Source organism: Podarcis pityusensis (genome assembly GCF_964106645.2).
Source record: "Podarcis pityusensis genome assembly, chromosome: 1".
In the NCBI taxonomy this organism is placed as follows: domain Eukaryota; kingdom Metazoa; phylum Chordata; class Lepidosauria; order Squamata; family Lacertidae; genus Podarcis; species Podarcis pityusensis.
Window position 1 is genome coordinate 104967902 of NC_138028.1, and position 16465 is coordinate 104984366.

A 16465-nucleotide genomic window follows, 5' to 3' on the forward strand; every position below is an offset into this window, starting at 1 on the left:
GTTTTGTCAACTCTACTGACAGTGGTCAAATTCAAGAGTTCATAGCTGAAAAAGACTTTAACAAATGCATCTCTGCCACACTTGATGTGGCACGTGTACGGAAAAATCCCACTACCAGTTTGCTACAATCTAGTTCACACATACAGTGGTACCTCAGGTTAAGTACTTAATTCGTTCCAGAGGTCTGTTCTTAACCTGAAACTGTTCTTAACCTGAAGCACCACTTTAGCTAATGGGGCCCCCTGCTGCCGCCGCGCCGCCGGAGCCCGATTTCTGTTCTTATCGTGAAGCAAAGTTCTTAACCTGAAGCACTATTTCTGGGCTAGCGGAGTGTGTAACCTGAAGCATATGTAACCTGAAGCATATGTAACCTGAGGTACCACTGTACTGTGGAAAAATGGAGAGCCTGAATTTCTAGGCCCTTCGGCCTGGTATCATGTACTCAACCTATTACATTTTTTTAGGAGAAAAACTATTGCCAGCCTGAATACATTTGCCTAAATTTTTTACTCAAGTTGCTGCCGACTGCATAGATCCTAATTTACTAACAGCAGTAGCATGGGCCAGTTTATAACAGTGAATGCAAAACATCAATCTTTAAAAATACAAGTTACTAAATTAGTTCTATGGCACTTGCCATAAAGACAGAATGAAGAACATTCCTATTTCAGCTGGACATAGCCTGGTCCAAAGCTTTAGGGCTCATCCACACTTCCTTTTGCACCATGTTTCTAGGCATCAATCCATGTCCCAGCGGTTTGTTTGGGTTTGTTTGTCCTGGTGGTTTCTCCCAGGTTTTACCACTGAATTGCATTTTCCACAGTTTGCCATTTGCTCCAATTCAGCAGTGAAATGTGGGTTTTCACAGGGAAAGCACCAGGACACAAAAAAGCAACTACTCAAACACGAACCTAGAAAGTCCAGACCTGCACCTAGAAAGGTAAGTGTAGGTGAGCACTTATAACCTCATTTCCGAAAAGCTGAGACACTGGGAATTAATGACAAGACACACTGGGATATAGGAAGCTGCCTTATACCCAATCAGGCCATTGGTCTGTTTAGTTCAGTATTGTCAACACTGACTGGCAGCAGCTCTCCACACCATCCTGAACCCCTAAGATGGTCTGAAAGTAAAAGATCCAAACAATGGACCAGCTTAATGACAGGATTGTGCAGCTTGTAAAGAGATAGGCTCTGCAACCTCTTTTCACTTCCAGACCTGCTGCAGTGACAGGCAATAGCTCTCGATTAAGCCAGGAGGAATTCATTGGGAGAGCCACAAGCCCTTCCATGTACACTGTGGTCTTGTTGGCTTCCTAGCCAGTTACCAGCTGGGCCCACGTTATGTGCATCTACAACTTCCCTCTTAGATGTTCAGACCATCCCAAAATCCTTGTATGTCAAGATACACATTTTGATATCAGCAGCACACCAATGTTTGTGTACCATAAAAGCAAACAGTGCTGTTCTCAAAAAAGCAGCATCTTCCTATCAGTTCAGAGGACTGGCTTAAGAGCACAAGATAAAACACTTGTATGAGTTGACAAGAATCAACATTGCACCTTGTGGGGAGAAGTGAGGAAAGTCATTTCACAAACACAGGTGCCATTTTAAAATTAGTGCTTCTGAAACGCGGGGTGGGGTGGGGGAGAATTTGTGTGATAGTCTGATGCACAAAAAAGCCAGTGGGTAATCTGCGTGCCATTCTCTTGTACATGAGTACCTGCACTTTAGAAAACACATTACCTTGAAATACAGATATTTTACCTTGGATGACTGTGAGAATGCTGGTGCATGTACAGTGGTACCTCGGGTTACATACGCTTCAGGTTACATATGCTTCAGGTTACAGACTCCGCTAACCCAGAAATAGTGCTTCAGGTTAAGAACTTTGCTTCAGGATGAGAACAGAAATCGTGCTCCGACGGTGTGACAGCAGCAGGAGGCCCCATTAGCTAAAGTGGTGCTTCAGGTTAAGAACAGTTTCAGGTTAAGTACAGACCTCCGGAACGAATTAAGTACTTAACCTGAGGTATCACTGTATATGTACACGGAATAGGAATGTAAACGCTACTTTTTTTAAAGGTGTGTTCCTCCTCATATAAGTCAGATTTGGAAATATCCACATTAATGGAACCAGCCTGAAAGAATGGCATGTTACATATATCCTAGGTCTTCATGAGGATGAAGTCAGCTGAAAGGTTTTGCATCCACTGAAGGCAACATCCACAACATCTGTGACAATAATGCCTGTGAAAATAAGCGAGGGGAAACCTGTGGCCCTCCAGATGATGTTGGACTACAACTCCCATCATCCCTGACAATTAGTCATGAGCGGCAGAGGCTCATATGGAAGTTGGAATCCAGCAACATCTGGAAGGTCACAGGTGCCCCATCCCTAGACTAGCCTATGCAGCAAAGTTTTTATTTTAAAAGATGTATTTGATTAGTATCCCATTTGGTGGTATTCTACCATAAGATACAACTATGCAGATTTACTCCCAACTAGTTCCTTTAATCTCTGTGAGTCTTAGAATCTCCATTAAGTGTGTGAGACAATTCATCTCTCATATGCATACAATTTTGAGCTGCAGTATGCAACTGGGAGTCAGACATGCACAATTTCCACTACATGAGTTTCTAAATACATGAATGATGCTCTCATGAGTTTCTAAATACATGAATGATGAGGGTTCAGAAATGGTCAAAACTGGAAGCTGCCTCTTGAGGTTTTGTAAGGGCAAAAGGCTTTAGAAAGAAAAGTGTGATCCCCAAGATTATTAGTTTCCACTTTTTATTTTATTTTATTGTCATTATAGAAAGAGCTTGGCCACTAGTGGCTCCTATTCCTGAAGAATGCATGTCAGGAGCAAGGATGAGAAGATGACAGAATATGTCCCTTCTGCATCCTAATCAGAAAAGCTGGACAATAGCCCTGTCACCTGAAAGTTGTTTTGTCTAAGAGAGAAGGGCTAAGTGCAAGACAGTATTTGCATGTAGTGGAACATTAATATGTTTAGACTCTATGGGGGAGGGAAAAGATGAAACCAAGTTTGGAGGGAATCTGAAATAGAGAAGTGGTGGACATGAAAACACAATCATCACCCCTACTTTGTAAAGCCTCTCCTCCCAAAGCAGCTTTTCTTTATTGGGGTTTTATTACATGCAGAGATAGTTAGGCCTAAGTCTATGAATGGAGTCCCTAAATGCATGAGTGATAGCTGGAAAGAGCTCTCTCTGCAAAGAGCGTTGGCTGAGATTTAACTAGCCCACTTGGCATTCTGTTTGTTTGTAACAGGTTAACTTTTGACATATCAGAATGAAATTCAGTATACACACTTAGGACAAATCTACAATTTACACTGGAATAACAGCTCAATGCTCAACAGCTGTTTCCAAAGGGAAAGGTGGGAAAGAAACACAAAATATATTGCAATGTCACATCTGCTCTGGAGACTGAGATATTGGAACTAAAGCTGATGTGCACTTTTAGGACACCATTCCACTTCACAAGTTTGAACCCTAGCTTAACACCCACACCCATTTTCTTTCTTTTTTCTTTTTTTAAAAATAAGTTTTTTATTAGCTCCAAACCCATTTTCAAGGCAGCCAGGAAATATAAGTGAGTTAAGTCATAACACGAAACTATGGCTTGCACCCCTCTGTTGCAGTCAAGAGAAGCAGAATGGTTTAAAAGTGGAAGTGAAGGTTTCCAGCCAGAGTTTCCCAGAGTTTGTGCTAACTGTGGTTTGCTGTTATGACTGAATTCACAGACTACTGACAAGCCACAGGGACAGCCGCTGCTCAGTCTCTCAAGAGGCTGCAGCACCACAGGGACAAGAGCAAACCGATGAGGCTGAGTCCTAAGCAACAAGGAAACAAAAGGAGGGAGCCACCAGCTAAAAAAGTTGGTTTGCCTGCTGTACAGTCAGAAGCTCAAATTATAGTGTGGCTTGTTAACTATGATTAGCACAAACCATGGGTGGTTTTGCAACCATGCCTGAACCCAACCACTGTAGCACTGTATCTCCCTTGAACAAAAGAAAACAGACTGTAATTTGGATAAAATGGGGAGGGACAGAACCATGTGTGCCACCTTGAACTCCTTGGAGGAAAGATGAGATATAAATGCAATAATAAGTAAAAGCTTTGCATTTGAAATTCAAATTCCTGCTCAAGCCCTACACCTGGGTTGCAGTTTGTTTGTTTTTTTTAAAAAAAGGATGGAGTAGGAGAAAAATCTATAATAGGCAAATGTGATAGCCTCTGAAACACAAATAGAAGTGTGAAGGATTTAGGCAAGAGACTGAAACATGCTCCCACCTCACCTCATTCTTGTTGAGGCCAAGCCAGGGTCATGGGTGGCCATACCAGAATCAGAGCAGGCCCTGACCAGCAGGCAGAGTGAGGTGGTTCCATCAGACAACAGGTGCCAAGGGATGAGGGAGGTAGCTTAGAGCAGGCTTCCTCAACCTTGGGCCTCCAGATGTTTTTGGCCTACAACTCCCATGATCCCTAGCTAGCAGGACCAGTGGCCAGGAATGATGGGAACTGTAGTCTCAAAACATCTGGAGGCCCAAGTTTGAGGAAGCCTGGCTTAGAGGATGTGGCTTGCTTTGTGTAGCCCAAGTTAGCCTGATGCCCTCAGGTGTAATGGTTTTCGTTCTTCTGGACAAACTGCAAGCCAAAAACCATAGGACAGACCTTGGTTACAGCTTGTGCTTAGGCTGGGAAGTGCTAAACTATGAGCCCAGGTTTGGACAAAATGCTAAGCCAAGACAGCACGGCGCAGCCGCAGAACTGGGGAGGAGCAAAGTGGTCCTGATCTCCTCTCCCACTTGCATGTTTGCGCTGAGCCATGTGTGACGTGGCTTAGTGTGACATGCTACCTGGGACACACTCTTGCTCCTTCAATTTTTATTGTTTAAGTCACTGATACCTTGAAAATGTTACCAAGTCTCAATTATGTCCACACAAGACCTCTATGAAATTAGGAAGATATGACCAAGTGCCACTAGATTACTAAGCAAATGCTGCATCACTGAGGGACTTTAAAGTGAAAATTTTACAAATGCATATGGATCATTCAATAATTGCCATATCAGGCACTGGTCTGCAGCTGTGAAATTGCCTTTAACAATCACTACACAACTTTCATATCACCTGGCATCACCTTATTAATCCTATTTCTCATTGGGGGCTGCTCATATATTCAGCTGCAGGTCACCAAGTACAGTACAAACCTGTGCGAATCAACCCTAAGTTACATTTGAATCAAGGTGGGCTTTACAGGAAGATTCCTCCTTTAGGAACAAATACTATCCTGACCATCGCAATCACAAGAAACTGTTAACAGGAATCATCATCTTAGAAATAGAAGCAATCAAGTGGTAGTTACCCTAATGCAAGAACATTAAACAGCACAGTGGATCACCACAACCACCATGTTTTAAATCAAGAGTTTCCTAATGGCATGCATGCCAAGATCATCCACACAGAATGTACACCAGTACAAACATTATACAGGTCAACAAGGTCAACAACAGGGATAGGCAAACTCGGCCCTCCAGATGTTTTAGGACTACAACTCCCACCATCCCTAGCTAACAGGATCAGTAGTCAGGGATGATGGGAACTGAAATCAAAACATCTGGAGGGCCGAGTTTGCCTATGCCTGGTCAACAAGTTGTAAAAAATATGGGGAATCTGTCTTGTCATTCATTATGGAAAGTGTAGAATATCTAGGTATTCTAGGCATGTTCCTGAATATATGAACACTCAAATGGTGGGCAATGATAGGTACATTGATGTAGACCCCAGCCTCATGCACTTTGCACCTACCCACCTTTCAGTCCCAACCATCTCCATGTTGAGTGAAGAAGTTCTGCAGACATCCTTCTACTAGCATTTGCTTCAGTGCAATTGGGATCCTGCTTATCCGGCTCCCAGCTGTGCGGAGTAAATGAGAGTGAAAGCCCCCCTGAAGACCTTCTCTGCTCAACAAGGGGATAGTTGGGGAACGGTGCACACAGAAGACACTAAGGGCATGGCTTGCATATGCATCCCTGCCTCCCATCTACAGATACAGAGTTCACAGACAAATGTCCTGAACATACCTGTAGGTTTGCACAGAGCAGGTATTCCAGCATAGTCTATGCAACAGCTCAGGTTTTGCATGGGGTTTTGCTACCTGTAAAGAACTGTTTGAGTGACCAGTGGGAACTTGGGGACCCATGGAATGGCCTGGAAACACCAGGCAGTGTAGCTGTTGTCAAGCTTCTTAACCATCTGGATGGCAACCGCCTGGGATGCCATGAAAGATTAGGATATACATAAAATAAATAATTTTCAGAAAACAAACATAAGCACTAGTCAGAGTGACCAATTCTATTTTGGAAATTAGCATCTTTCTTTCTTGTACAAGTTACTGAGAATTTTCTATACCAAATACTATCATACTCCCACCACATGCTCATAACGGAGCTCACCTTCCCCTAAATGTCAACCACCAAAATGAGGTATGCATGGAAAACTGTTCATTAAAAATACATTAAAAAAAGAAAAAACAGCTTCTGAACATTTCTGACAGCTGCTAAGTGCTTGGAACAAAAAGCAAAGACATAGGTACTCCAAATAATAATGAAATGGTCTCAAAAGTAGTTATTACTTAAACATGAACACATGTAAGCATACATGAGCATTGTGTGTGTATAATATTCATACATATATTTCATTGCTTGTATCTGGGGACTCCCCACCCCCTCTGCTGTTTTAAATACCCAGTCCAGGCTTCCTTCTAATCAAGCATAACATTGGGATGAATTTGGAAATAACGGGCAAAACAAATTTAGGGGGGAAGCCACCATGCCACCTTCTTAAAAATCTTCATTCTACACATGAATGAGATAGCGCAACACAGGCCTGGTACTGAACTTGACAGGCCTGGTTTTTATAAGGCCTGCTGCAGTAAAGCATAACTGTACTAGTCCTGATTCATTCTGATACACTCATTTTACAATGTGCTAGTCGCATCAGCAGCACAGGGTCTTTAGCTTACAGATCTGCCTGCCACAAACCAGAAAGCAAGTACAGTACGCCTCCTTATGCTTTTCATATGCTCATCGCCAGCTGAGCGTTTGGGTTGAGCTGCTTGGCTTCCCATCAACCAGAACAGCTCAGAATCACTTTCTTAACTTCAAGTGTATTCTGGGCAAGACATATGCACGTATTCATACTGAACTTTGCTTTAAAAATGCCTCATTCCCCCATTATTGCTCTCTTCCCTGAGTTCCTTCCGACTCACCCCTGCAGATCACCACTTCTGCGCAAAAGGGCTCAACTTTTACTGAACTGAAAGCTGCTTCAGCATAGGCTGCAAACACGCTTTTCTTCTGGCATTATAACTGACCATTTTCATCGTGTTTCCCTACCCCTGCCTTGAAGTGAACGGTAACGCTTAATTTCCAATGTATACCCTCCTATTAAAGAGAGAGAGAGGTGTAGTACCAACCACATTACTCCAACTAACAATCTGAGGAGCTGGTCCCCTGTGATTGTGTTTGATCCTTTTTGAGAGGCACTAGCCGATCCCCATGACCACCAGCATGCTAGGGAAACGCAGGACCACAGCCATACAGCCTGGCCCTTAGTCCATCTAGCTCACTGTTTACAATCACTGGCAGAAGTTCTCTAGGATTTCAGATGGGATCATTTCCAGCTTACCTGGAGATGCCAGGAATTGGAGCTGGGATGATCTGCATGTGAAGTAGATTTTCTATCACTGAGCTACTGTGGGGCGAAGGGTGTAGAATGAGAGAGATATACCTGCTGATTGTGGGACGAGATTTTAGAATGTGTAACACATCCATTTCAAGCATCTTACTTGGAACCCTTGCCTTTCCCCCTCTTTTCCTTTTGACAAGCAAACCACATCTGGAGATGTAAGAAAGTTTGCATTGTTACTATTATTATTTGGATATGCCCCCTAGGGAAGGAGAAGGCACAGATTCCCCACACACACATTGCTACTGGAGGTGAGGAGAAAAAGTACTCATTCCCAGCACATCATCATCCAATATAAGCAAGTTTGGCAGTGGCCTGGCAAAGAGAGAGAGAATGTACAGGCTGCACAGAAATATAATAGAAATACTCGTCATACATCTGAAACATTAATAGAACATGCCACTCAGTGGTTTGGGCCTTAAGGGAGGGGGACTATGTCATACCATCACTCACTTTGCAGGCAATCTCAAGTAGGTTGCGCACTGACACTTGTACAGTCACACTTTGCATGGCAGCTACAACAGCCAAGAAAGTGCTATCTAGAGGAATAATACCCTTCAAGCTATAAAAATTTGGCATATATGTGGCATGCATATATATATATATATATTTACATACACACACACACACACACACACATGCAATCATGAGGGAATATGTTTTGTTTGTGTAGAAGCAGCTGGCAGACCCATTATACAGATCTTCTGTCAAACAGTAAGACCAAATTATAAACAATTGTCTTTGTTTTGCATGTTTTGTGTTCCTTCTCTCATTCATCCTCACAGCAATCTGGAACGATGGCCCATTATTCCCTCTGTATTTCAAGTCTGAAAGAGGGAGATAAGTCTTAGGCCATCCAACAAACTAGCGCTGGACAGTATGTGGATCCTCAGTGTACTCAACTCAAGCCAAGGCACTTTCCCCCACTGAACTGCACCAGCAAGCACCTTGTCTATCCCCACTTATAAGTGGTTGTATATTTCTGACATATTTCAGGCATTGTAGCCGCCTGCCCAGGCAATGTAATGCTACAATTCCAAATCAACGCTGAACTAAAAAAGCATTTCTTATGGTTTCTAAAGAAAATTTTAACTCTATTTATAAAAGGTAGCTTGTAGGAAAAACGGTTCCCTGGAAAGTGACCTCGCAGGTCAAGAAAATACTCAGCGTAAGGAACTAACCTGCCGTAGACAGAAATATCGGTTTTTAAAAAACAGCACCACGAGTTTCTAAAACTGAATTGAAAGAGCATTTTAACAGTAAATTATCCCCCTCTAGCTTCCCCCATCAGAAGAGGAACACTGGAGTATTTCATTTTAGACATTTCAGAGTCTTCCCCCTCTCCAAACTATCCTAACCATAAAAATAAATTATGAGCATTTGAGTCAACATGTAGACATGACAGAGTTATCAGCAAGAGCCTGTGGAGAATCACACTGACAGAGAGGAGCAAAGACTAATCTGAAGAGAGATACAGGATCTTATCCATTCTCATGTGGATATCGCATCACTGGCCATATACGTCTGCATTGACGCATACACTGTTTTATGTTATAATCTGTGTATTTTATGCTTTGGCTATAAAACCTTATGTAACACATTCCTGCTTAATATGGAACAGCGTGTACATTGTTGTGGCAATCTCAGCATATTTCTCTACGTCTTGGGGAAATGTTGCCCCTCGAGGACTCTTTTAAATCGTGGAGGGGTGCTGGGGACGGGGGGGAATAAAATAAAACATGCCCATCATAGCAAGGACCATAGGTTTCTAATCTCTGCTGTCAACTTTTTACAGTCCATATTTAATTGGTCTCAGGCTGGTATAGGCTTTAGGATTCCCAGTGCTCAATTCTGGCAAAATACAAATGGCTTCTGCTAGCAGGAAAGCTATCCTGACTTGGGGGAGTACCATCTATTAAGGGGTAGCATATCCTAAATAATAATGAGATGGCAAGATTGGCAATCATGATACCTCAGCCTCCATTCACAGCATGCTGAAAGCTCGCATACTGCCATTGTGAAGCTACAGGATTGTGTTACAGCAACCACTTGTACAGCTTCTTTGTTCAATAAATTCAAATGCATCTGCACTGACCATTTGCCCAGGCAGCATCTTCTCTCTCTCTCTCTCTCTCTCTCTCTCACACACACACACACACACACACACACACACACACATATATATCTTGGAGAACTTCCACCGCTCCCAATTTAAGCAAAACATAAACTCCTGTGTTATTAGTATTCTCCTTTCTCCCCTCCCGCGGCACTTTCCCCAGCTGATGAACATATTATGCATGATAGCTACAACACCTCTCCCCATTTCGGAGCCACGAAGCATTCATGCACCCTGCCATGAGGACAGAAGTGTAGCATGTAATCAGCAAAACAGCAGCACACACACACACACACACAGAAAATGCTTCCCAGCTTTCGTTGGAAACACCTATATCTTCCCCTTCTCCTTTTTCTAGCTGCAGGACAAGGAATTATATAACCGAGATTAGTTCAGGTGGCTCCAGACTATCTCCATCACATTGCCAAGCAGCCCACAAAACAAAGCCTGTTTCTTTGGCGTCCCTGTCCTCCGCATACCTTGCTGTTGCGAGGAGGAGGAGGAGGAGGAGGAGGAGGAGGAGGAAAGAGACCAGCAAAAGGGTGGGCTTTTAGACAAAAATAAAAAACGAAAACCCCACTTACCGCCTCAGAGTCTTCAAATCCATGCAGGTACAAATTGTCATACATGGAGGTCTGATAATCCAAAGCACCCCTTTCTCAGTGCAAAAGTGAATTCCCTACAAAAGCCACAGCTGGGATTTAAAACGCAGGGAAAGGCCTAGACAGTAAGACAGAGCAGCTCCAGCCTGCCTTGTCAATTCCTCCTCTGGATTTGCCCCCAGCCAAGATGCTATTCATTCACATCATAGAAAGGAAGGTTATCCCTAGAGGCAACCCAGACCTGGCATTTTATCTGCCTTCCAAACACAGAGCATGAAAGCAAAACCGTTTTTCCCTCAACCAAGGGCTGATGACAGAGTCAGGAAAGAGACCGCTGATTGGCTGGGCTGCTGTGCCTCAGTCAACTCACAGAGAATTCTCTTTGATAGTGGATGACGAACGGGAGGGCTTGTGCGTTTGTAACAAGCATGTCCCCGATGATTTCTTCTCTTCAGCCTGCAATAATAATAAAAGCTCACCAGCATTTTTGAAAAGAAAAGAAAGAGCTGAGGTGGGGGTGGATAGCTGGACAGATTTAACTACCAAATACACCCTGTGGAATAGAGAAAATAAGGGGTTCCCCCCTCCCTCAAGTCCAGTCATCAAAAAAAAAAAAAAAGGAAGCCACAGCATTTCTACCAGTAAACAGCCTCACCTTAAAAGTAAACTGCAATTTGGCAATAAATCATTTGTTTGTTTTTTATGCAGAACAGGAGCGAGAGCACACGATGGAAACAGAGGAAGAGCTCTGCTAATTTATGCTGTTTCTATTTAGACATGCCTCCCCGCAGAATTATGTTGCTTAAGGAAGGGACTGCAAAGATTTAACCATCACCACCAAAGTCTTAAAGATAAAATAACCCACTTCTCTGTCTACTTCCTGGGCTTAGTTTGAATTGCCTGAGCAATATTCTTATTTGAGAGGCTCTTCCTCAGGATGCAAGTCGCATTTTAAAATAGGCTGCTGCAGACAAAACCGATGAAAAATATTTTATCCCTTAAGAGAGTTATGCACTCATTTTCTGAAGAACCCCAAATTTTCTAATATTTTAGGGGAGGGGGGAATACCAGCTGCACGCAGCCAAATTTAAAACCTCTGTCCTCTCTCGCTCATCGGAATAAGCATAGTTTGCAAAGTGCATGTTACAATTCCCCTCAGAACCACAAGCAAGTGGCCAAGAGAAGGAGGTGCATTTCGTCAAAGGGCAGGAGCAATAATTTTGCCCATGTTCACTCAGAAATAAATTCCAATGAGCTGAATAAGAGATAATCCCCAGTAAGTATGTTCCAGCTCGTAGACTCTGGCTTCTGAAGACCTGGAATTCAAAAGCATTGCTTTCAAAAAAAGAAGTTGAGGCATACAGACTACCAGTGGTTATTACAGAACAGAAAAGTATACAGAAGTGGTGAGGAATCTGTGGTCCAACAGATGTTGCTGGACTCTGACTCCCATCAGCCCTAGACACCACAGCCAATGGTCATGGATAATAGGAGCTGGAGCCCAGCAAAACATGGGAGTCCACAGACTTCCCATTCCTGGAATACAGTAGAAGATTTTGAGCACTGTGTCAAATGGGTGTCAAAACTGAGATAGTTCTGTGAGACTTGCGACCAATTTTATAAGAGTTATAAGCACAATAACATTCTTTACACGTGACTAATCAGTTGTGCAAAAGTTGGTCCACGGAATTCAGCTTCTACACCCTAAAGTGTTCACATACCACTGGTGTTAAGGAACAAATTTTAGATGGAAGGTCTCACCAGTAGACCTCTCACTTTTATATTTAAGATCTCTGGTTTAATCCTTGGCCTCTCCCAGTAGGGTAGGGGAAAGTTCCTGCCTAAAACCCTTAAGAAGTGTTCCCAGTCAACGAAAGTGCTAACCTAGATGGAATAATGGTCTGGCTTAGCATAAGACAGCTTCTTCTGTTTCTAAAGAGGGCCACATACACAACTTGTTGTCGCTGTTTTCATCTGTGGTCTACTTAATAGAGAACACTCGCCTATTTGAAAAGCTGTCTGGTGCTGATCAGGGGCCTGAAGCTTCTCATCAATAGTTAGCACATGGACAGCAGATCTTAAATTATAGTAATAGTTTATAAATTATCATCTATATAAATGAATTAGCAGAGAACAGATAAAATAGGAAAAGATAAAGAACAGGGGGGAAACAAACCTTAAAAAACAAACATTTGCAAAATTAAAACTATTTATAAATATCATACCCTTCACAAGGGCTGTCCCTAACCAATGCCTGTTATTATCTCTAGGGTTGGTAACTATACACCTTTAAGTCAGGTAGAGCTACCACCAGCCCCAGTTATTCTACTGGAAGTCTTCTCAGAATGAAAATAGTTGGTTATCCACCCTACTTAACTCTGTTGTCGGTAATACCAAAGCAAGGCAAAGGTTTTGGTAACCCTGGCATCAACAAGCATAAAAACCCGAGAAGAGCCTGCTGGATCAAGCCATATGCCCATCTAGCCCAGCACCTTGTTCTCAGTGACCAACCAGGTGTCCATGGGAAGTCCACATGCAGAACCTGAGCACAATTGTGTGCATTCTTCCCACCTGCAGTTCTCAGCAACTGATATTTAAAGGCATATTGGCTCCGACAGTGGAGATGCACCGTAGTCAACATGGCTAGTAGCCACTGATGCCCCTTATCCTCCATGAATTCGTCTAACCCTCTTTTGAAGCAACCCAAATTAATGGCTATCACTGCCTCTTGTGAAAGCAAATTCCATAGCTTAACCATGTGATGTGTGGAGAAGTGCTTTCCTTTGTCTGCCCTGAATCTTCCAACATTCAGCTTCATTGGATGTTCCCAGGTTCAAGCATTATATGAGAGAGAGAGAGAGAGAGAGAAATGCTGTATGCCTCTTCTAAAAAGCCCCAAATATTGGGAACTTGCTCCATCCTTTTTCTGAATTCTTCCAGCAATACAATATCCTTTTTGAGGTGAGGTGATTAGAACTGTACACAGTATTCCAAGTGCACCATAGATTTATATAATGGCATTATCATATTAGTAGTGTTATTTTCAATTCCTTTCCTAATGATCCCTGACATGGAATTTGACTTTTTCACAGCTGCCACACATTGCGTTGACACCTTTTTTGAGCTATCTACAAAGACCTGAAGGTCTCAATCCTGGTTAGTCACCACCAGCTCAGACACCATATAGGTAAAATTAAGATTCCTGCCCCCAATGAGCCTCACTTTATACTTGCTTACACTGAATTGCACTTGCCATTTTGCTGCCCATTTACCCAGTTTATTGCATTAACTAAAGCATCTTTAGTTAATGCAATAAAAAATTCCTCAGCGATGACATTCAGCATTAGGGATTAAAAATGGATCTCAGGATCTCTCAACAAAAGAGGGATTAACTTGAGCTGAAATACATAGACTTGTCAACTCTAACACTTAAAAGACACATTAAAGCACTCCACTGAAGAAAAAAAGAGAAAGATGTAAATGTACAATGATTATACTCGGATAAAATTATTTCCTCTACTCCCAAGCTAATAAAGCTTCAATGGCACTTCTGAAAATAAAGTTATTAAAATAATAATAATTGATTCACACAGGAATTCAGACTATAACAACACACACACACACACAAATAAATAAGATAAAATATCATTTTTCTCTTGGATGTACACAGATGCAAGTCTCTTAGAGAAATACATAATATAGTGGCTGAAAGAGAACTTTCCTTGTGAAAGGGGCACTTCACAAGCAGGAAAAATTATCTAGGAATCCCAAGGATCAGATAGAACTACTCCCTGGAACCTGTGCCTGCTCCTCTGATTTGCAAAGAGAGTCCCTGCACTACCAGACTGATTGGTCCACATACTGTTCGGTGAATCAGGAAAACCCTGAGAAGATATCCCCACAATGTAAAAGCCCAGGGCCAGACACTGGCCTTTTAACTGGTCATGTACCAGTATTCAGGGGGCTGGGACCTCTAGCACAAGATAGAAAGATCTGCCAGTTGCTCCAGGCCACTGCTGAGACAACTTGTATGTTCTGCCTCAGCTGCAGGCTTATTAACCATGCTCCTAAAACAGGGATCTGCAACCTTTAAGACAAAAAGAGCCACTTGGACCCGTTTCCGAAGAAAAAAAAACTGGGAGCCGCAAAACTCGTCATTATAAAAATAACTTTTTTGTCACTTTTATTATTATTTCTTTGTTTGACCCCTCAGAATTACTCCTCCTCATAGAAATAAACGTTAAATTAACAAGTTACCTTTTTGTGTGTGTGTGTTCTTCACTCCCCTTCAAAACAGTGACCAGCGTACATGCCCCTTACAGTGTAGCGGGCGGGCGGGTGGGAAGGTGACGTCGGGACGGTGCGTGACTAACGCACGCACCGCCCCCATGCGACATCACAGCCACTACAGCGCCCGCCACAGTGGGGAGTGTCGGGGCGCACAATGCGCCTCCTCCCCTCGCTAGTATCCGCCCCGGAGCCGCGGCAAAGGTGTAAAAGAGCCACATGCGGCTCCGGAGCCACGGGTTGCAGACCCGTCCTAAAACATACACCCAGATCCCTCTCCAAGGTGCTGATCCTGCCTTACCTCGCTTTCCTGTCTGTCTGGAACTCCAGGATTACTGACCCCCCCCCCCCCGCTTGGTCCATGGCCTATCTGCAGTGATGGGGAACTCCAAATATGAGGATAATGTAGCCTAGCATAGTTCTGTTTCTGCTAGAAACATCTGTGTTTGATAACTATTTTGACATCTAATATATTTCTCCTGAAGCTGCAATATACTTTTAAGTTAGATTTTTTTTATGCATTTGAGAGAGGTAGATAAGTTTTAACATACCATCTGCACGATGAAACTGATGGCGGACATGCAACGGGCTTTATGAGATGTTCTTGAAAATAGTAACTTAGTTATCCTGAATTAAAATCCAACTTCCAAGTCCTCATGGTTTTGGACATCCACCAAATGTAATTCTGGCAGGAAAACTACTTACTGCACAGCTGTGAACATGCTGCAGATCATGCAGTTAGCGTATCCACTGAGGTCCACTGCATTTCCTTCAAACAAGTGTGTGTGTGTGCGTGTGTGTGTGTGCGTGTGTGTGTGTGTGTGTGTGTTGTGACACACAAATTTATCTTCATAAAAATAAATTGTCTGAACTAGATAAGAATGCATCCTGTAGCCAAGCAGTAATCACTGGGGGATCACTGACCTGCAAATATGGATGTGTTAAATATTAACTCTAGTCAGGCTTATCCTGCCAATAGCCCAATAAACCAATAGCTCTAGACTTCAATGATTATGTGATCACACCAAGGCTAAGGCCATATTAAGACAATTTACTGATTCTTGATTAATAATCCTGCATTTTTGCTCCTAAACTTTGTCCCAGGGTTATTTTTTAATGAAATAAATCAAAATTAATGATCATTTAATTAAGAGATAAATTTTATCTCTGCCTCTAATGTCTTCACAATTTGCCTCAGTCTTGAGCAATTACAAACTAATGTATTTTAATATATACATTGTTTTAAAGAAGTTTGTGAAACTATAAGCTACAGCATAACTACAATATTCAGGGTATATTTTGGTCAACTATATCAGAGGGAACTCAATGAATCCTACCTAAAAGTTAAAAATAATTGTGACTCCTTTTACTACATATTAATCTCACTGGAAATAGTATTATGTCTTTACTGGAGCCCAACAAAACCATCATTTTCCAGTGGACATGCAACAACTGAGTGCTTAATCCTCAGAAGGCGGGGGCATGGAAATAAAGGGAAAGGAAGAAAATATGAGCAAATAAACACTATGGTTATGCACATGTTAAGCAGGGGCATTTTCTTCATAAAGCGTATCAACAAAACATGGCAAGCACAACTTGCATATTAGGAATACTGTCTTATAATAAATTTTGGGATGCTTTTCTGTGGCCTGTGAGATGCAAGTTAGCAGTGGACTCC

General features: G+C 42.4%; 1 protein-coding gene across 3 annotated transcripts in view; it reads right to left on the bottom strand.

The window, feature by feature from the left end:
• The window catches only part of CACNB4 (calcium voltage-gated channel auxiliary subunit beta 4), a 135762-nt gene that overhangs the window by 66747 nt on the left and 52550 nt on the right, over positions 1-16465 (bottom strand). The window contains exon 1 of one of the 3 annotated variants that reach the window (XM_081007615.1): positions 10483-10840. The exons of the other annotated variants lie outside the window; for them this stretch is intronic. Within the exon in view, the coding sequence (XP_080863741.1) occupies positions 10483-10527 (45 nt within the window). The 5' untranslated portion in view covers positions 10528-10840. Of the gene's footprint in view, positions 1-10482; positions 10841-16465 lie in introns of those variants that run through there. 3 annotated transcript variants of the gene reach the window in all.